This window comes from Thalassophryne amazonica, chromosome 7 (genome assembly GCF_902500255.1).
Source record: "Thalassophryne amazonica chromosome 7, fThaAma1.1, whole genome shotgun sequence".
NCBI classification, from domain to species: Eukaryota; Metazoa; Chordata; class Actinopteri; order Batrachoidiformes; family Batrachoididae; genus Thalassophryne; species Thalassophryne amazonica.
This window is the reverse complement of record NC_047109.1, coordinates 79,363,603-79,384,801: the sequence shown is the minus strand read 5'-3', so window position 1 is coordinate 79,384,801 and position 21,199 is coordinate 79,363,603. Positions and strand designations below refer to the sequence as shown.

At 39.4% G+C, this 21,199-nt stretch overlaps 1 protein-coding gene across 8 annotated transcripts in view; it reads right to left on the bottom strand.

The window, feature by feature from the left end:
• Positions 1 to 21,199, bottom strand: part of ca14 (carbonic anhydrase XIV) — a 60,396-nt gene that overhangs the window by 28,467 nt on the left and 10,730 nt on the right. For all 8 annotated transcript variants that reach the window (XR_004561858.1, XM_034174707.1, XM_034174708.1 and 5 more), the window contains exons 3-4: positions 14,652 to 14,831; positions 705 to 850 (exon numbers count right to left, since the gene is read on the bottom strand). Coding sequence is in view for 7 of the 8 variants with exons in the window: in XM_034174707.1 (XP_034030598.1) it covers positions 705 to 850; positions 14,652 to 14,831 (326 nt within the window). In the remaining variant the exon portion in view is untranslated. The remainder of the gene's footprint in view (positions 1 to 704; positions 851 to 14,651; positions 14,832 to 21,199) is intronic.

Below are 21,199 nucleotides of genomic sequence, written 5' to 3'. Positions count from 1 at the left end.
GCATTTCATCGTGACAATCCCACCCGCTTTCTACATATATATAAAATAAGTATTTTGCCGTGGACTAATCATTTTTCTATCAGAAACCACCTCTAATTGCTTTTGGAATCACAGAGGACCGTTTCATCTGTAGCTTTTCTCTCTCTCTCCCTCTTTCCTGCGCTTCATGAGGTGGAGTAGGAATTTGGAACCATCTAAAATGTAATTATTTCTAATGTTTATACTTTAATGGTTTGGTAAAACAGTTGCATGTTCATTCCTTCTTATGAGCATCTATAAAAGTATGTTTATGATAGATTTAACATCTCATTATAATCACATGTAGTGTTTGTTAATTGTTTGTGCAATGTTCATATACGTGGCTCATTATTCGAATAATAACTGAAATTTCTGACAAAGCCATACGTGACTCATTATTCATGGCTTTATTATTCGGTGGGACCAGGGCTTAACCTACCTATCTGGTAATACCGCATTCCCCAAACCTGAGACTTGTTGCTACAAGCTGGCAGTTCTGACCATAACACCACCATGTTACTCCCCAGAAATCTACATTTCAATCAATTCTGCATTTCATTAATCACTCTTCTCTCATACAAAAATGCCATTGAGAGTATTCAGTTGATTGTTCCGCCCATCAGTCCTCTAACCTGCTGTCTTGTCTTCAGATAACTTCAATGGTTACTGCTATTGTTGAAACGTACCTCTGCATCTGCACTCTGTCCGTTGATGGTGTGTTCACTGCCACCTGGGCTCGGGCCACCGCTCCCCCAGTGGAGGTGCAGTTGTACAGCTGTAAAGAGCCATGGCAACCCTCCCAGTCCCATCCACTCTGGTAGCTCAATCACAGCTGATGGTAGAGAGGTGAGGGAATGCTTATTCTTTGTCTCAGAGTTCAACAGACATTGAAAGATTTACTGAAAGACTAACTAATACTAATTATACTTTGAGAAGCAGCAGTTTTTAACTCACATCCTGAATTAGGCCCTTCTGAGATCCCTCCAGTGGGTTCAAATGGGGTTAAAAAAAAAAACTTGACCAACTTCCACCATGCTCAAGCTGATTCACGTAGTTCTATTATCAGCAAATGTGATCATACACACAAAATTTTGATACTACACTCCTGTATTGGTAGTATGCAGCAGACGTTCCACTGTTTTCAAAGAAAGGAAAAAATCCACCCCTGCTGGCTCTGAGAATGGCCACGATGGTGCATAAGATAAAAAAGACTATTTTTCATCTTGCCACAGTAGCAATGGGAAAATCGATTACAGACAATTTCAGTATCTTATTGTTGTGTACTGGGTAGCATTGGCAATTCATGAATTAAGTCCTATGTAAGGTCTAAAGGCCCAGTCACACGGCACTTAATGAAGGTCAACGAAGCCCTGACGAAACAAGAAATCTGGACTGTCATTGACTTTCATTGGCATCGTTTAACCTTCGCGCAGCTTCGTTTCTGCAGCTGGCACTTCGTCAGGATTTTTAAACTGTTGAAAAATTTGAACAAGGACTACTGGTGCCACTGCCTATCCACAGATTACGTAATGTGAAGTGGCTGAAAGTCTGACACTGGACAGGAATCAAGTCAAGTCAAATCTGGGAGCATGCACTGGTGCCACACTTTGCCAAATCCAAGACACTGGGGAGGTGTTGGCCAGGTGGTTAAAGCGGTAACCAGAGGATCCTCGGTTCAAATCCACATCAGACCAGAAATTCACTTAGTTCCCTTAGGCAAGGTCCTTAATACCTAAATTGCTCCCTGTGGATAGCAAGTGCCTTGCATGACATCAGTGTAGGAGTGTATGTGTGAATGTGAAGCATCAATGTAAAGTGTTTTGATCATAAAAGCACAATATAAATGCAGTCCATTTGCCATTCACCACAGGAACCACACTGAGTTGTGGATGGCAGCCACTCAAAAAGACAACTGATCCATCCCCACCTCTCAAAGTAACCATCTTTCTGCCATAACGGGTGAAGCGTGGGTGTTCCCTTGGCCTTCTCCAGTCACTGCAGTGAAGCAGGATCATATCCAGAATATTGAAGCTGATGCTTGTTGTTAACCCCCAAAATGTGAATCAGCTGCAAATCGTGAATTATCCTGATTCATGTTAGTCCCAGAGCTATGGGGGTTTTATTTATGTTTTTGAGCACAAAAGGTTCAATGGTTGTTTCTTATGCAGAAAATTGTGAGGAATTCAAAAATGTAACTCTTACAACTGTAAAGGTAGACACAAATTCACAATATTGATTTGAAGTGTGATACCTTCGCCTCTCAGATTTCCTCTTCTTACAAAACTAGATTTTTACAGAAATGTACCTAAATCCATCTAAACATAGGGAAATGACGCCAAAATGGACATTTCAAGACAATCTTATAGTGCTGATTTCAGATCTGTGACTGTCATTGCTGTACAAAATATCTAGTACCCCTTAATTTGCATATCAAAATGGCCGCCGGTCAAAATGCCAAAGGAGCTGAGGGGTTTCTATATTGGCAGTTCTAGAAGCATATTAAAAATAGAAGAATAACAACATCAGTGGATATAAAGGAAGGGAAAAATTCTCTATATTTCAAATATGTATCATATATGTATTCCTACTTCTCACCATAATTTCACTGTTAATATGTCAGTCTGATATCACATACATCATCTACACTCAACAAAAATATAAACGCAACACTTTTGGTTTTGCTCCCATTTTGTATGAGATGAACTCAAAGATCTAAAACTTTTTCCACATATACAATATCACCATTTCTCTCAAATACTGTGCACAAACCAGTCTAAATCTGTGATAGTGAGCACTTCTCCTTTGCTGAGATAATCCATCCCACCTCACAGGTGTGCCATACCAAGATGCTGATTAGACACCATGATTAGTGCACAGGTGTGCCTTAGACTGCCCACAATAAAAGGCCACTCTGAAAGGTGCAGTTTTATCACACAGCACAATGCCACAGATGTCGCAAGATTTGAGGGAGCGTGCAATTGGCATGCTGACAGCAGGAATGTCAACCAGAACTGTTGCTCGTGTATTGAATGTTCATTTCTCTACCATAAGCCGTCTCCAAAGGCGTTTCAGAGAATTTGGCAGTACATCCAACCAGCCTCACAACCGCAGACCACGTGTAACCACACCAGCCCAGGACCTCCACATCCAGCATGTTTACCTCCAAGATCGTCTGAGACCAGCCACTCGGACAGCTGCTGAAACAATCGGTTTGCATAACCAAAGAATTTCTGCACAAACTGTCAGAAACTGTCTCAGGGAAGCTCATCTGCATGCTCGTCGTCCTCATCGGGGTCTCGACCTGACTCCAGTTCGTCGTCGTAACCGATTTGAGTGGGCAAATGCTCACATTCGCTGCTGTTTGGCACTTTGGAGAGGTGTTCTCTTCACGGATGATGCGAAGGAGATGTGTTGCACTGCATGAGGCAAATGGTGGTCACACCAGATACTGACTGGTATCCCCCCCAATAAAACAAAACTGCACCTTTCAGAGTGGCCTTTTATTGTGGGCAGTCTAAGGCACACCTGTGCACTAATCATGGTGTCTAATCAGCATCTTGATATGGCACACCTGTGAGGTGGGATGGATTATCTCAGCAAAGGAGAAGTGCTCACTATCACAGATTTAGACTGGTTTGTGCACAGTATTTGAGGGAAATGGTGATATTGTGTATGTGGAAAAAGTTTTAGATCGTTGAGTTAATCTCATACAAAATGGGAGCAAAACCAAAAGTGTTGCGTTTATATTTTTGTTGAGTATATATTATATAACGCTAAATTACACTGATGTTGCCGTATTGCATTTCATCATCATCATCTCAATTCTATTCATATATTTTATACCAATTACTATTTCAGGACACTTTCTTTGTGTTAATGTACATAGTATGGTTAGCCAGTTGCCAGTTTAACATTGCATGGCACTGCACTTTGTTTCTGCATGTGTAGATACTGTGGTGGTGTTGGTGTTTGCATGAGATGCATGTTTTCTCAATTTCAGATGAAGGAAAAGGCACCTCCTCATCTAGACTGAATCAATGCATGACAAGTGTGTGACATGTTTAGCCGCATGTTCTCCTTGAATTGCTGGCTGTCTGAGTGGTGTCCAAAAAATGAGGTGGGCTTCATAGATAATTGGCAAAGCTTCTGGGGAAAACCTGGTCTTGTTAGGAGAGACGGCATCCATCCCACTTTGGATGGAGCAGCTCTCATTTCTAGAAATCTGGCCAATTTTCTTAAATCCTCCAAACCGTGACTATCCAGGGTTGGGACCAGGAAGCAGAGTTGTAGTCTTACACACCTCTCTGCAGCTTCTATCCCCCTGCCATCCCCTCATTACCCCATCCCCGTAGAGACGGTGCCTGCTCCCAGACCACCAGTAACCAGCAAAAATCTATTTAAGCATAAAAATTCAAAAAGAAAAAATAATATAGCACCTTTAACTGCACCACAGACTAAAACAGTTAAATGTGGTCTATTAAACATTAGGTCTCTCTCTTCTAAGTCCCTGTTGGTAAATGATATAATAATTGATTAACATATTGATTTATTCTGCCTTAAAGAAACCTGGTTACAGCAGGTTGAATATGTTAGTTTAAATGAGTCAACACCCCCAAGTCACACTAACTGCCAGAACGCTCGTAGCATGGGCCGAGGCGGAGGATTAGCAGCAATCTTCCATTCCATCTTATTAATTAATCCAAAACCCAGACAGAGCTTTAATTCATTTGAAAGCTTGACTCTTAGTCTTGTCTATCCAAATTGGAAGTCCCAAAAACCAGTTTTATTTGTTATTATCTATCGCCCACCTGGTCGTTACTGTGAGTTTCTCTGTGAATTTTCAGACCTTTTGTCTGACTTAGTGCTTAGCTCAGATAAGATAATTATAGTGGGCGATTTTAACATCCACACAGATGCAGAGAATGACAGCCTCAACACTGCATTTAATCTATTATTAGACTCAACTGGCTTTGCTCAAAATGTAAATGAGTCCACCCACCACTTTAATCATATCTTAGATCTTGTTCTGACTTATGATATGGAAATTGAAGACTTAACAGTATTCCCTGAAAACTCCCTTCTGTCTGATCATTTCTTAATAACATTTACATTTACTCTGATGGACTACCCAGCAGTGGGGAATAAGTTTCATTACACTAGAAGTCTTTCAGAAAGTGCTGTAACTAGGTTTAAGGATATGATTCCTTCTTTATGTTCTCTAATGCCATATACCAACACAGTGCAGAGTAGCTACCTAAACTCTGTGAGTGAGATAGAGTATCTCATCAATAGTTTTACATCCTCATTGAAGACAAGTTTGGATGCTGTAGCTCCTCTGAAAATACAGCCTTAAATCAGAAGTGCCTGACTCCGTGGTATAACTCACAAACTCGCAGCTTAAAGCAGATAACCCGTAGGTTGGAGAGGAAATGGCGTCTCACTAATTTAGAAGATCTTCACTTAGCCTGGAAAAAGAGTCTGTTGCTCTATAAAAAAGCCCTCCGTAAAGCTAGGACATCTTACTACTCATCACTAATTGAAGAAAATAAGAACAACCCCAGGTTTCTTTTCAGCACTGTAGCCAGGCTGACAAAGAGTCAGAGCTCTATTGAGCCGAGTATTCCTTTAACTTTAACTAGTAATGACTTCATGATTTTCTTTGCTAATAAAATTCTAACTATTAGAGAAAAAATTACTCATAACCATCCCAAAGACGTATCATTATCTTTGGCTGCTTTCAGTGATGCCGGTATTTGGTTAGACTCTTTCTCTCCGATTGTTCTGTCTGAGTTATTTTCATTAGTTACTTCCTCCAAACCATCAACATGTCTATTAGACCCATTCCTACCAGGCTGCTCAAGGAAGCCCTACCATTAATTAATGCTTTGATCTTAAATATGATCAATCTATCTTTATTAGTTGGCTATGTACTACAGGCTTTTAAGGTGGCAGTAATTAAACCATTACTTAAAAAGCCATCACTTGACCCAGCTATCTTAGCTAATTATAGGCCAATCTCCAACCTTCCTTTTCTCTCAAAAATTCTTGAAAGGGTAGTTGTAAAACAGCTAACTGATCATCTGCAGAGGAATGATCTATTTGAAGAGTTTCAGTCAGGTATTAGAATTCATCATAGTACAGAAACAGCATTAGTGAAGATTACAAATGATCTTCTTATGGCCTCAGACAGTGGACTCATCTCTGTGCTTGTTCTGTTAGACCTCAGTGCTGCTTTTGATACTGTTGACCATAAAATTTTATTACAGATATTAGAGCATGCCATAGGTATTAAAGGCACTGCGCTGCAGTGGTTTGAATCATATTTATCTAATAGATTACAATTTGTTCATGTAAATGGGGAATCTTCACAGACTAAGGTTAATTATGGCGTTCCACAAGGTTCTGTGCTAGGACCAATTTTATTCACTTTATACATGTTTCCCTTAGGCAGTATTATTAGACAGCATTGCTTAAATTTTCATTGTTACGCAGATGATACCCAGCTTTATCTATCCATGAAGCCAGAGGACACACACCAATTAGCTAAACTGCAGGATTATCTTACAGACATAAAGACATGGATGACCTCTAATTTCCTGCTTTTAAACTCAGATAAAACTGAAGTTATTGTACTTGGCCCCACAAATCTTAGAAACATGGTGTCTAACCAGATCCTTACTCTGGATGGCATTACCCTGACCTCTAGTAATACTGTGAGAAATCTTGGAGTCATTTTTGATCAGGATATGTCATTCAATGCACATATTATGTTATGTGTTGGACGCAGGACAGAGAACCAACCAGCGTTTGAAGGACCCAGTATGAAATAAGCAGAGCACGGTACAAAGGATAACTAAATTTAATTACATAACAGTGATGTGAAAAAGTACAAACAAATAAGTGCGCGGTCTGGCGTGGTGGATTTGCGGTGCGCTCCTAGCAGCACAAACGGTCCGGAGCCAGAACCAGTTCGGACCCAAGGACCCCGCCGACACCCCCCAGGTGGCCGCGACAAACCGAGTCTGTGAAAGAAGAAATCATCATATGAGTCCACACTCCACACACAGAGAGACCGCTCAAAGGTGTACACAAACAGCAAACACTTCCTGGCTTAATTACTTATCAGCTTCCCACCCTGCAGTCATGGAACACCCTGTTCACAAACTCAACTGCAGTGGAAGCTGAATAAACGACTAACATAACAGCTCAATACAATAAGGTGTGAGGGACACCACATTTATTGACTGTACAAATGTTAGTCACAAAACCTAACGTACCTCAGGAAGTGTGCTGACGAGCGTGAGACCTCACCCTCTCCTCTTTCACAGACCATGCATCAAACCTGGACGTTCTCTGCATCCACTGATGATGAGATGGCTCTCGAGACGACGATCTCACCCGTCTGGTCACAAGGTGGAGTCTCTGGCAAATACACACTGTGTACTCCAGACTTAAATGCCACCATGCTCCAATCCGTGTAGATGCACCACAGCTGTGAGTCCTGACGAGCTGCACTTGATCAGCCTCAGGTGATCAGGGTGAGGTCCTGATGACTCAGCCACACAGCCACTCAGTCCTAAATGCGTACCACCTGGAAGGAAAACCAAAAGACAGAAACAGAAGACAAACAAAAGCCAGCCAGGCACGCCAGCCACAACATATTAAACAAATATGTAGGACTGCTTTTTTGCATTTGCGCAATATCTCTAAAATTAGAAAGGTCTTGTCTCAGAGTGATGCTGAAAAACTAATTCATGCATTTATTTCCTCTAGGCTGGACTATTGTAATTCATTATTATCAGGTTGTCCTAAAAGTTCCCTGAAAAGCCTTCAGTTAATTCAAAATGCTGCAGCTAGAGTACTGACAGGGACTAGAAGGAGAGAGCATAGCTCACCCATATTGGCCTCTCTTCATTGGCTTCCTGTTAATTCTAGAATAGAATTTAAAATTCTTCTTCTTACTTATAAGGTTTTGAATAATCAGGTCCCATCTTATCTTAGGGACCTGATAGTACCATATCACCCCAATAGAGCGCTTCGCTCTCAGACTGCAGGCTTACTTGTAGTTCCTAGGGTTTGTAAGAGTAGAATGGGAGGCACAGCCTTCAGCTTTCAGGCTCCTCTCCTGTGGAACCAGCTCCCAATTCAGATCAGGGAGACAGACACCCGCTGTACTTTTAAGATTAGGCTTAAAACTTTCCTTTTTGCTAAAACTTATAGTTAGGGCTGGATCAGGTGACCCTGAACCATCCCTTAGTTATGCTGCTATAGACTTAGACTGCTGGGGGGTTCCCATGATGCACTGAGTGTTTCTTTCTCTTTTTGCTCTGTATGCACTGCTCTGTATTTAATCATTAGTGATTGATCTCTGCTGTCTTCCACAGCATGTCTTTTTCCTGGTTCTCTCCCTCAGCCCCAACCAGTCCCAGCAGAAGACTGCCCCTCCCTGAGCCTGGTTCTGCTGGAGGTTTCTTCCTGTTAAAAGGGAGTTTTTCCTTCCCACTGTTGCCAAGTGCTTGCTCACAGGGGGTCGTTTTGACAGTTGGGGTTTTTCCGTAATTATTGTATGGCCTTGCCTTACAATATAAAGCGCCTTGGGGCAGCTGTTTGTTGTGATTTGGCGCTATATAAATAAAGTTGATTTGATTTGATTTGATTAAAGGTGAATGTTATGTACCATAAGACTTTTAATGTATGGCAGTATAGGTTTTGCACATGGTTTCTGCACATATGTATACGCTGTGGTGGTGGTAGTGGTGTTGGTGTTTGCATGAGATGCATGTTTCTGCTTTTGTAGATGGCTTCTAATCCACCAAGACAGATTTGCCTTCTTCATCTAGAGGGAAAGAGTTCAGAGGATGTGAGGTCCTTTACTGAAGAAACATGGGCGAAAGTTCATGAATGTCAGGATGAAAGGAGGAAATTATTTGCCCAGTCCAAGTTGTTTGCCATTGAACTTCCTGAAAAATTGGATGATAGCCATGGTTATCATCCACAGTGTTACTACAGTTTCACCGCTGTTCCAAAAAACAAAACACTGCCAGTTCCTGAAAGAAATGCATCTAGGGTTACTCGATCTGATACAATGTTTTCAAGCAAGACATCTACTCCTGTCCTGCTCCAGTGATGAGAGTGATGATGATGGTGATGATGACAATGAGTGACTTTGGCCTTCACTGACTCTGAGTTCTAATGAACTAAATGATACGTAAAGTTGTGGGATGTTGTGATTTCTAATGTATGATAACTGGGATTTCAGTGTTTAGCTGTTTAATGTTATGATATATTTTTGAAAGAGGCAGCTGTGACGGACACTCATAAATACATAAATACATAAATACATAAGACAATTTTGTTTATGTAAAAGTTTAGATATGACATAGCTCTCAAGCTATATATAGTCATGGTACATATATATACCCATCATTAGTCTTGTCGGTTTAGTCTCTTTCTTTTCATATATGGAATATTGCAGATTATAAAAGCTTTTATACTTTGTGATTTTGGAGAAGTCATATATGAATGCATATTTACCTAATTCTACACACTGCACATGGATGATACACTGGAGAAAGGGCACTCATACATATAACTGATTAGTGTGCCCTTTCATAGCCCATGACTTTCAAACTCAACAATTTAGATGTACTGGTAGACTCCTGCATGCGTACCTGAATTTGTATGTAAAAAATTTATGTCTGATGGTTTTCATGTATTTTGATGGCTTATTTTGAATGTGAAAGTATTTGGATACCACAATATATGTAAATCAAGGTTTTGAATTGATATTCAGTAGGCTATACATTATCATAATTGCAGTTCAAGTGAAGGATTCATTAGCTATGTAAAAGTTATAAGATGTGAATGATTTTTTTGTATGAATTCATGAAAGTATAAAAATATAAAATAAAAAAATATAAAAATAAACTATTAACAATAATTAGGAAACAAAAAAAGATTATTATAGTGAACAATTAAATAAGAGTAAAGATAATATGAGGGTAACATGGGGAATTATAAAAAGTGTGATTGATAGTGATGGAGCGAAAGCAACTATTCCAAACTACTTTGTTAAGGAAAATAAAGAGATATATGACATAAAAGAAGTTGCAAATGGGTTTAATGATTATTTTTCAAATGTAGGATCAGGTCTGGTGGGAAATAAACCAATAATAGAAGATAAATTACATACACTGGTAAATACGGTCAATAGTATTTTCCTGGACAATGTGGAAAAAGATGAAATAAGAAATATTGTAAAAAACTGTGTAAGCAAAAGATCAACTGACCATGAAGATTTAGACATGATGACTGTAAAAAGTATAATAGAAATTGTTATTGAACCATTTACTTATACACTCAACAAAAATATAAACTTTTGGTTTTGCTCCCATTTTGTATGAGATGAACTCAAAGATCTAAAACTTTTTCCACATACACAATATCACCATTTCCCTCAAATATTGTTCACAAACCAGTCTAAATCTGTGATAGTGAGCACTTCTCCTTTGCCGAGATAATCCATCCCACCTCACACGTGTGCCATATCAAGATGCTGATTAGACACCATGATTAGTGCACAGGTGTGCCTTAGACTGTCCACAATAAAAGGCCACTCTGAAAGGTGCAGTTTTATCACACAGCACAATGCCACAGATGTCGCAAGATTTGAGGGAGCGTGCAATTGGCATGCTGACAGCAGGAATGTCAACCAGAGCTGTTGCTTGTGTATTGAATGTTCATTTCTCTACCATAAGCCGTCTCCAAAGGCGTTTCAGAGAATTTGGCAGTACATCCAACCAGCCTCACAACCGCAGACCACGTGTAACCACACCAGCCCAGGACCTCCACATCCAGCATGTTCACCTCCAAGATCGTCTGAGACCAGCCACTCGGACAGCTGCTGAAACAATCGGTTTGCATAACCAAAGAATTTCTGCACAAACTGTCAGAAACCTTCTCAGGGAAGCTCATCTGCATGCTCGTCGTCCTCATCGGGGTCTCGACCTGACTCCAGTTCGTCATCGTAACCGACTTGAGTGGGCAAATGCTCACATTCGCTGGCGTTTGGCACGTTGGAGAGGTGTTCTCTTCACAGATGAATCCCGGTTCACACTGTCCAGGGCAGATGGCAGACAGCGTGTGTGGCGTTGTGTGGGTGAGCGGTTTTCTGATGTCAATGTTGTGGATCGAGTGGCCCATGGTGGTGGTGGGGTTATGGTATGGGCAGGCGTCTGTTATGAATGAAGAACACAGGTGCATTTTATTGATGGCATTTTGAATGCACAGAGATACCATGACGAGATCCTGAGGCCCATTGTTGTGCCATACATCCAAGAACATCACCTCATGTTGCAGCAGGATAATGCACGGCCCCATGTTGCAAGGATCTGTACACAATTCTTGGAAGTTGAAAATGTCCCAGTTCTTGCATGGCCGGCATACTCACCGGACATGTCACCCATTGAGCATGTTTGGGATGCTCTGGACCGGCGTATACGACAGCGTGTACCAGTTCCTGCCAATATCTAGCAACTTCACACAGCCACTGAAGAGGAGTGGACCAACATTCCACAGGCCACAATTGACAACCTGATCAACTCTATGCGAAGGAGATGTGTTGCACTGCATGAGGCAAATGGTGGTCACACCAGATACTGACTGGTACCCCCCCCCCCCCCCCCCCCCAATAAAACAAAACTGCACCTTTCAGAGTGGCCTTTTATTGTGGCCAGTCTAAGGCACACCTGTGCACTAATCATGGTGTCTAATCAGCATCTTGATATGGCACACCTGTGAGGTGGGATGGATTATCTCAGCAAAAAAGTGCTCACTATCACAGATTTAGACTGGTTTGTGAACAATATTTGAGGGAAATGGTGATATTGTGTATGTGGAAAAAGTTTTAGATCTTTGAGTTCATCTCATACAAAATGGGAGCAAAACCAAAAGTGCTGCGTTTATATTTTTGTTGAGTGTATTTGTAATCTGTCTCTGTCAACTGGGATTTTTCCAGATGAAATGAAAATTGCTAAGGTAATCCCATTATATAAAAATGGAGACAAACATAATTTTTCTAATTACAGGCCAATATCATTGCTTCCACAGTTTTCAAAAATTATGGAAAACGTTTTTGTGACAAGATTGGATAAATTTATTGAGAAACATCATATTTTAAATAATGCTCAGTATGGATTTAGAACAAAACATTCGACAGCTATGGCAATTATGGAACTAACAGAGAAAATATCAACAACAATAGATAATAAGGATTATTTTGTAAGTATTTTTATCAACCTGAAAAAGGCTTTTGATGTTATAGACCACTCAAGATTGCTTCACAAGTTACAACAGTATGGAATAAGAGGTGTTGCCCATCAGTGGGTAAAAAGCTACTTAGAAAATAGAAAACAGTTTGTTCAGATAAATAATACCAAATCAGAATTGTGTAACATTATTTATGGAGTACCACAAGGATCGGTACTTGGACCCAAATAAAATATATACCCATAATAAAATATTCATTAAATAGTTATGGTTTATTAACATTGTACAATTCATTGATTGTCCCATATTTAACTTATTGTGTAGAAATCTGGGGATCAACATATACAACCTATATACAACCTTTATTTATTTTGCAGAAAAGAGCTTTAAATGTGATTAGTAACAGTGGTTTTAGAGATCTATCTAATCCATTGTTTATTAAGTATAGGGTACTTAAATTTCATGATTTAGTCGATTTGAAAATATTGCAAACAATGTACCAAGTTAATAAAATACTTTACCAACAAACATTCAAAATATGTTTGAAAAAAGAGTAAGTAGTTATAAACTGAAAGGAATAGAAGTCTTTAAAAAACCAAGATTTAGAACCAAAGTAAAGGAAAGGAGTATTGCAGTAAATGGTGTCAAATTATGGAACAATCTTAATAAAGAAATTAAAGAATTAAGGTTGCTTAAATTATTTAAACAACGTATTAAATTAGATGTATTAAGTAAGTATGAAACTATGAAATAAGTCAGTGGGCTGCAAGAACGTCAAAAAAAAAAAAGGTAATCTGTTAATAATGTTTGGAGTGTCTTAAGTTTAAAATGTAACCTGTCAGAGATGTAATCTATTAATTAATGGTCATAATTATGAATGGGTCAGTGGTATGTGACAAGTTAAAGAAATGCAATCTGTTAAATAATGTTGACTATGATGCTGGATATTGAAATATTGTATTGTTAAAAGGGGCAGAAATCATAAGACTTGTTCTTTGTGCTCCTTTTCATTCTGGTGTTGTGATGCTTTGTTTCTGCTTTTCTGTTTTTTCTTTTAAATGAATGAAATAAATATATTAAAGAAAAAGAAAGAAAGAAAGAGTTGAAACAAGTTCACAATGTGTGTAGCTTCACAATTTGTGGTGAACCTATGGTAAAAGATAAGTATACATATGTGATACATATTTGAAATATAAAGAATTTTTTCTTTCCTTTTCATCCACTGAAATTGTTAATCTTCTATATACAGTATATTAAATAAGTTTCTAGAACTGCCAATATAGAATCCTCTCAGTGCCTTTGGCGTTTTGACTGATGGCCATTTTGATATGCAAATTAAGGGGTACTAGACATTTTGTAGAACAACGAAAATTACAGATTTGAAATCAGCACTATAAGATTGTCTTGAAATGTCCATTTTGTCATAATTTCCCTACGTTTAGATGGATTTAGGTTTATTTCTGTAAAAATCTAGTCTCATAAGAAGAGGAAATCTGAGAGGCGAAGGTACCACACTTCAAATCAATATTGTGAATTTGTGTCTACCTTTACAGTTGTAAGAGTTACATTTTTGAATTCCTCACAATTTTCTGCATAAGAAACAACCACTGAACCTTTTGTGCTCGCAAACATAAATAAAACCCCCATAGCTCTGGGACTATGTTTTGGGGGTTAGCATCCTTCACAATGCTAGTGACACTGTTCATCTTAGTCTCCCTAAATAGTGGCTCGTTGGATGCAAAGTCATTCCAGTGGTACTCAAGGAGCCTCCAAAAAAAAAAGTGACCTAGTACCAAAGACGTGTAATATTCACCTTAGGTCATCCAAGCCTCACAACCATACAGTAAAACAGGACGTGCCACGATTCCAAAGATTTGGACCTTCCTTCTCCTGCAAACATGTTGGCATTGTCAAAGAACTCTGACCAGTGACCTCATGACTCCACCAGTCCACTGCAGACTACTTCCCAAACCAAGTGCAGTACCTACTTACAGATGAGTGGACAGGAACAATGCAGATGAAGTGGCAAGTACAGTGACCATGAATCAAACCCAAGTTGACATATTAGGAGCCCAACTCCTTTCCCAGTGAGCTACCTTTTCTGCTTCAAGAAGGTCCTGATTGAGAAAGGTTGGATGGAAAATACCCTTTCATGAGATTATCTGCATTCCTTTCCCGCATGCAGTGAAGGAGAACTGACACATTGCTCAACCTAAAAACTAGTTGACCCAAGTTTCAGTCATTTTCTTCTTCCTTCTTTAGACAAACAGGGATCTCAGAAGGCACTAAAAGATCACTTTAGATTAAGATTAGTTAAATAGTTTACATTAAAGGATGCTATATAATCACAAGGTTGGCAAAGGTACCTGTATGCCCATTATTGTACAGAGAAAAGGGCATGCTGCCATGCTGATTGTAGCCCAGCGGGGTCACAGATGTTAAACTAGGGTCATATTTGGTCTGAGTGGTTACCACATCAACAGGGGACTGGGAAGTACCACTACAGTCTGGAAAATACTCAGACCATTCAGACTGTCCCACCAAACCTTTGGAAGAGCACAGACAGAACAATTAGAAATTTTAGTTTCTTACCGCTTTATGATGTCGTACATCATATGAACAACATATAACACACATCGTATGACATATGCAGAAACATCCCTTTAGATCCATATAAGTTAGCGAAAGTCATTACTCTGGGATGTCTGCTCCTTTTTAAGTATAGGATTACATATGACTAGCATGACTGGAAATCAAACACAGGTCTACATATTGGTAACCTGACTCCTATCCCTTTGAACTACCTGCTCTGTGAGGAACATTGTCATAAATGCTGTCTTTGTGCTTTATTCTACAACCCCTGGCAATAATTATGGAATCACCGGCCTCGGAGGATGTTCATTCAGTTGTTTAATTTTGTAGAAAAAAAGCAGATCACAGACATGACACAAAACTAAAGTCATTTCAAATGGCAACTTTCTGGCTTTAAGAAACACTATAAGAAATCAGGAAAAATAATTGTGGCAGTCAGTAATGGTTACTTTTTTAGACCAAGCAGAGGGAAAAAATATGGACTCACTCAATTCTGAGGAATAAATTATGGAATCACCCTGTAAATTTTCATCCCCAAAACTAACACCTGCATCAAATCAGATCTGCTCGTTAGTCTGCATCTAAAAAGGAGTGATCACACCTTGGAGAGCTGTTGCACCAAGTGGACTGACATGAATCATGGCTCCAACACGAGAGATGTCAATTGAAACAAAGGAGAGGATTATCAAACTCTTAAAAGAGGGTAAATCATCACGCAATGTTGCAAAAGATGTTGGTTGTTCACAGTCAGCTGTGTCTGAACTCTGGACCAAATACAAACAACATGGGAAGGTTGTTAAAGGCAAACATACTGGTAGACCAAGGAAGACATCAAAGCGTCAAGACAGAAAACTTAAAGCAATATGTCTCAAAGATCAAAAATGCACAACAAAACAAATGAGGAACGAATGGGAGGAAACTGGAGTCAACGTCTGTGACCGAACTGTAAGAAACCGCCTAAAGGAAATGGGATTTACATACAGAAAAGCTAAATGAAAGCCATCATTAACACCTAAACAGAAAAAACAAGGTTACAATGGGCTAAGGAAAAGCAATCGTGGACTGTGGATGACTGGATGAAAGGCATATTCAGTGATGAATCTCGAATCTGCATTGGGCAAGGTGATGATGCTGGAACTTTTGTTTGATGCCGTTCCAATGAGATTTATAAAGATGACTGCCTGAAGAGAACATGTAAATTTCCACAGTCATTGATGATATGGGGCTGCATGTCAGGTAAAGGCACTGGGGAGATGGCTGTCATTACATCATCAATAAATGCACAAGTTTACATTGATATTTTGGACACTTTTCTTATCCCATCAATTGAAAGGATGTTTGGGGATGATGAAAACATTTTTCAAGATGATAATGCATCTTGCCATAGAGCAAAAACTGTGAAAACATTCCTTGCAAAAAGACACATAGGGTCAATGTCATGGCCTGCAAATAGTCCGGATCTTAATCCAATTGAAAATCTTTGGTGGAAGTTGAAGAAAATGGTCCATGACAAGGCTCCAACCTGCAAAGCTGATCTGGCAACAGCAATCAGAGAAAGTTGGAGCCAGATTGATGAAGAGTACTGTTTGTCACTCATTAAGTCCATGCCTCAGAGACTGCAAGTGATGTGTTGGAGCATTCTTTTGTTTTTCATGATTCCATAATTTTTTCCTCAGAATTGAGTGATTCCATATTTTTTTCCCCTCTGCTTGGTCTAAAAAAGTAACCATTACTGACTGCCACAATTTTTTTTCCTGATTTCTTATAGTGTTTCTTAAAGCCAGAAAGTTGCCATTTGAAATTACTTTAGTTTTGTGTCATGTCTGTGATCTGCTTTTTTTTCTACAAAATTAAACAACTGAATGAACATCCTCCGAGGCCGGTGATTCCATAATTTTTGCCAGGGGTTGTAATCTCACAATGCTGGAAAACTGGGCCTTTTCCATTATATGAAGGTCTGGAGATGGAGATTTGAACCAGTGTTTTCTTGTTCTAAGATTATTTAGAGTACATTTAACATCAGTACATTCAAGCAGTCTCAATTTAAATACACGTTACACCAAAATGTTCACGTCTTGTTCAGGTGACAATAGAGCGTGAGATTGGCCGGAGAATCGGCTCAGCGGGGATGGTGTTGCAGTCGCTCTGCTCTACTGTTTGTTAATTGTTTGACTGAGAAATGCACCGAGAGCAGATAAACATCGAGGGACTTCTTTAAAAATGCCATGATAAGGAATTAAGATATTTCCCGGGCATCATCCTCCAAAACAAGAATCATCAGGTTGTGATGATGAATCTGACTGAAACAACATAACAGGTCAGATGAAGATTTTATTCAGTTGGAACTCTATGTATGTATGTATGTACGTATGCTGAACCAATCAATGAGCAGCAGTGGGTTTGCTCAGTCTTCTCTGTCAGGCTGAGAGCAACACAGTGCCATAACTTTTAAAAATACAAGAAACACTACTTCGCTTTAAATTTTTTTTCAGTTGAGTCTATTTCAGGTGATCAGCGTGGACTCTTTTTCTCTTAAAACACTCTATTGCCTTCCTCTCCGCTTTTCGTGGAAACGTTACAGTGTTACATACAGGTCTGGCATATACAGTGTTTTCAGTGTCCCCCAGCTAGATTTTTGCAAAAATCTAGCTGGGGGGGGTTCTAACTGGTTCAGGAACATCAATTTTTGTGTGGAACCCAAAACTGGAAATGTAAAAAAAACAGTTTCTGTTCAGCACAAACCAATTCTGGTTCAAAGCCCTGACCAAATGAAACAAACAAACGCAAAATTCAGAGAGAACAGGGGGAAAAGACGGGATTCAGGCTATTACTGTCACATTTTTGCAGCGATATTGTAAATACAGAGTGTAACAAGTTCTAACTTTGTGCTTCCTGGTGGAAATTTTTATGATGCAGACGTCCTGACATTTTCGGTGTCATTATTGTGATCAGAAAGAGTAAATTACACTACATTTGAGCAGGGGCGGTCCTGTAGGCGGGCTGACCGGGCAGCCGCCCGGGGCGGCATCGCGGGGGGGGACGGCACGACCGTGCAGAAAAAAAAAACGGTCAAAAAAAAAACGGGGTGGGGGGGTTGTCCTGACGGGGGGGTTCGTGGTTTCGTTACGTTACGGCAGAGTGGCGCCCCCACCTTCCCGTCCCATGGCGGCTTTCCTCTCACTCATTCCCGCAGCTTCACAGTGCTATAAACAGTAGCGAAGCAAAGACTGCAGCGAAACGAGACGAGTCATTGGATAAATACTGGGCTTTGTCCCGCCCATCGGACGCTCAGCGTGTCTGGGGGTTTATGGGGCAGTGGGCTGGCCTCGGCTGGCCCGGACGCTCAGCTTCTGCATGATGATTGGATGATCTGTCTGAGGCTGAATCCCTTTTTGATTGACAGCGAAATGAGCGAATCAGCGATCTTTTGGTGTAAACATCCGTGGGAGCGTTTTCATTCTGTTCTGAGTTGAACCGGAGACTTTCCTAATCCTCTTAGCGGCATTTTCTTTGTTAAAAACAACTAGCGACAAATCGAGCTTCTATTTCTGGTGTTTTGTTTTTTTTGGTAGCTGCTTGTGTTTGGAGACTGACTTCTATCACTCTTTCTGACTTCTATCACAGTTTCTGTCCCTACCGAGCAGCGGGTGCTGCTGAGCTCCTTCACCGTCACAAAGCACTCACAGGCGGACACACTTCACACGAGCCTCGCACCAGTCCCAGCTAGCAAGCTAGCTAGGTAGCAAGCTGCACATAATGGCAGACAATCTGAATGTTGTGGACCGGATTTTGGCGAAGCCATTTGATAGTCTTCCTTATGAAGAAGTCAGCTCTCAATGGTTTGCAGGCCAAAGTTAAAGCAATAGCCCCCAGTGCAATGTTTGTGCATTGCTATGCACACAGACTGAATCTGGTTCTGTCTCAGGGGGCTAAATGCTTATCTGAGTGCAGAATATTTTTTGCATCATTCTCTGGGTTTGCCACATTTTTCTCAAAATCCACAAAGAGGATGTCTTTTCTTGAGTCTGCAGGCTGCTCAAGGTTGCCCAGAAATGCTCCTACTCGAAGGAATTTCACATCACGGATAGTGAGCACAGGGGCAAACAATTATGATGCCCTCCTGCAAACTTTTGAGATGATCATTGCAGATAAGTCCATGGATGATGACACATTAGACTGTGCCAATTTCTTTGTGTTTGTTAATGCAGTACTCATTAAAACTGGAAATTTGTTAGTGTGCGCGGGGGGTGGGCACACGCAGGGGGTTTCGCCCGGGGAGTAAATCACTCTAGGACCGCCACTGCATTTGAGGGATGGATTTCAACCTGAGCAAAATTAATTTGTGAGCACCTACTAATAAATGGAAAAATAAAAGACTGGAACTGTAGTGAGATTATATAAATCCCCATGAATGAACATGTTCAAAAATAGTCTTGAGGAAAATGATCTGCTTTATTGTTCTATATTTTGAAATTAACTTCATTGAACTAAATGTCTGCTTTGCACTGTAAACACGGGGAGTTATTGTACTCCATCACAAGGTTTACACACTGCACATGAAATTAGTCATCTGCTAGATTTTTTTTTTTTTTATGGACAAACATTTGCAGAAATTTTAAAATATATAAAGTAATTCTAATGTCTTAACTGTCACAACTTTAAAGATTTCTTTTTCAATTGGCATTTCTTGAAGGAAAGTAGACAACGTTAAATCAGTAGTTGAGGATGAACATATTCTACAAAGTGTCACCTTATTCCGAATAAGGATCACAATGCACAATGCTGTCGAGTTGCTATAAATAATCTCTCTCAAATAAAAATAAATTATTATATTTATGTAGTATTATGCACTAATTATTGTGAGTATACATACAGTACTGTTCAAAAAGGAAATTAATTACTATTTCTATATAAATATGCTTTTGATGTCAGCAAAACACAGATTTTAAATTTACATATTAATTTTCCAAAAATGAAAGGGGAAAAAAATCAAATGTTTCAAAGAGCTTTATATATTTTATTAAATTAAGTAGTACATTAAATAAAATTAGCTGGCCTTTCTGTTGAATAAAAACCTGATTATGTTGTATGTGTTCAGCTATGATTAGGGTCAAACAGCAAACAGAATAGAAATGATTAAATAATGAACTGATTAATAGAATGTTTTCATGCAGCCATAATTCACTTACCCCCCCCCCCCCAAAAAAAACAATAAAATACATTTAAAAATCCATTTTAAAGGTAATTGATAGTCACATGTGAATTTATTTGTTTTAAACTTCACTGCTTAGAATTCTTTATTATAAATTGTTTGATTTTTAGAAGTTTTTCATAATTTTGGCAGCATGGAATTTTTTATCATGTTGAAGACTGTTACCCACATATATTCGAAGGATATAGTTAAAAATAAATATAAATTTCAGAATTTAAATAAAAATATTTAGGAAAATATTAATCAATTTCCATTTCATTTATTCTCCTGCAAACATCAGCAGATTAGAAACACAGTGTGGGGAAAAAGGACCCAGTTTGCCAAATTGCATAAGAAAAGAAAGTGACACGTGGTTGAAAGCATCTCCATTTGAATTGCAGAGGAATGCTGGACAAAGAAAGTGCACTGCTGCCACACTGTGCACAAGGAAACGGGGGAGGGGGAATTCCAATTATATGTTGTGTACATTATTGTATTTGCTGCAATTTTCAAAGATGCTAACAAGTACAGGCTCAGGAAGAAGCAACCAGCATAAGGAATTATTTTAATCCTGTACCATGTTTAGTACAGATTCATGGCGTGATGTGCAGCAATCATCACCGTCCAAACTTTTCCAGCAAAAATACAGTGAAGACAAAAGCAAAAGGCATCCGTCCGATGACTTTATATGATGCAAGTGTGTTTCTAAGTGCAAAGCCCTGTACCACGACTCAGCTTCCAAAGTGTGACCCACGGCCCTAGCACTGCCCATCACCAAGGTCTCCATGACAACCAGAGGCCGAAATATTCCAACCTTCTGAACCGCTCTACCTCTCATAGCATAAATACAATCAGGAAACCACAGTCAGTGAGAAGTGATGAAATGTGAGGATTTTTCCCCTTCAAATTTAAGTATTTATTAATTAATGATCTATGTCTTCATTCATTTCTACACTTATCGCTCTTTTTTTTTTTCTTTTTTTTTTTGTTCACAGCTGTGATGGAAAGTAACATCTCTGAAAGAGTGCAGCATTGCTTTATGTGACAAAAAAGTGTCATTGAACATCACAGAGTGATTAGGTATCACTCTGGAATGATGCCATGTCATTTACGCAACAATGCATAAATAGA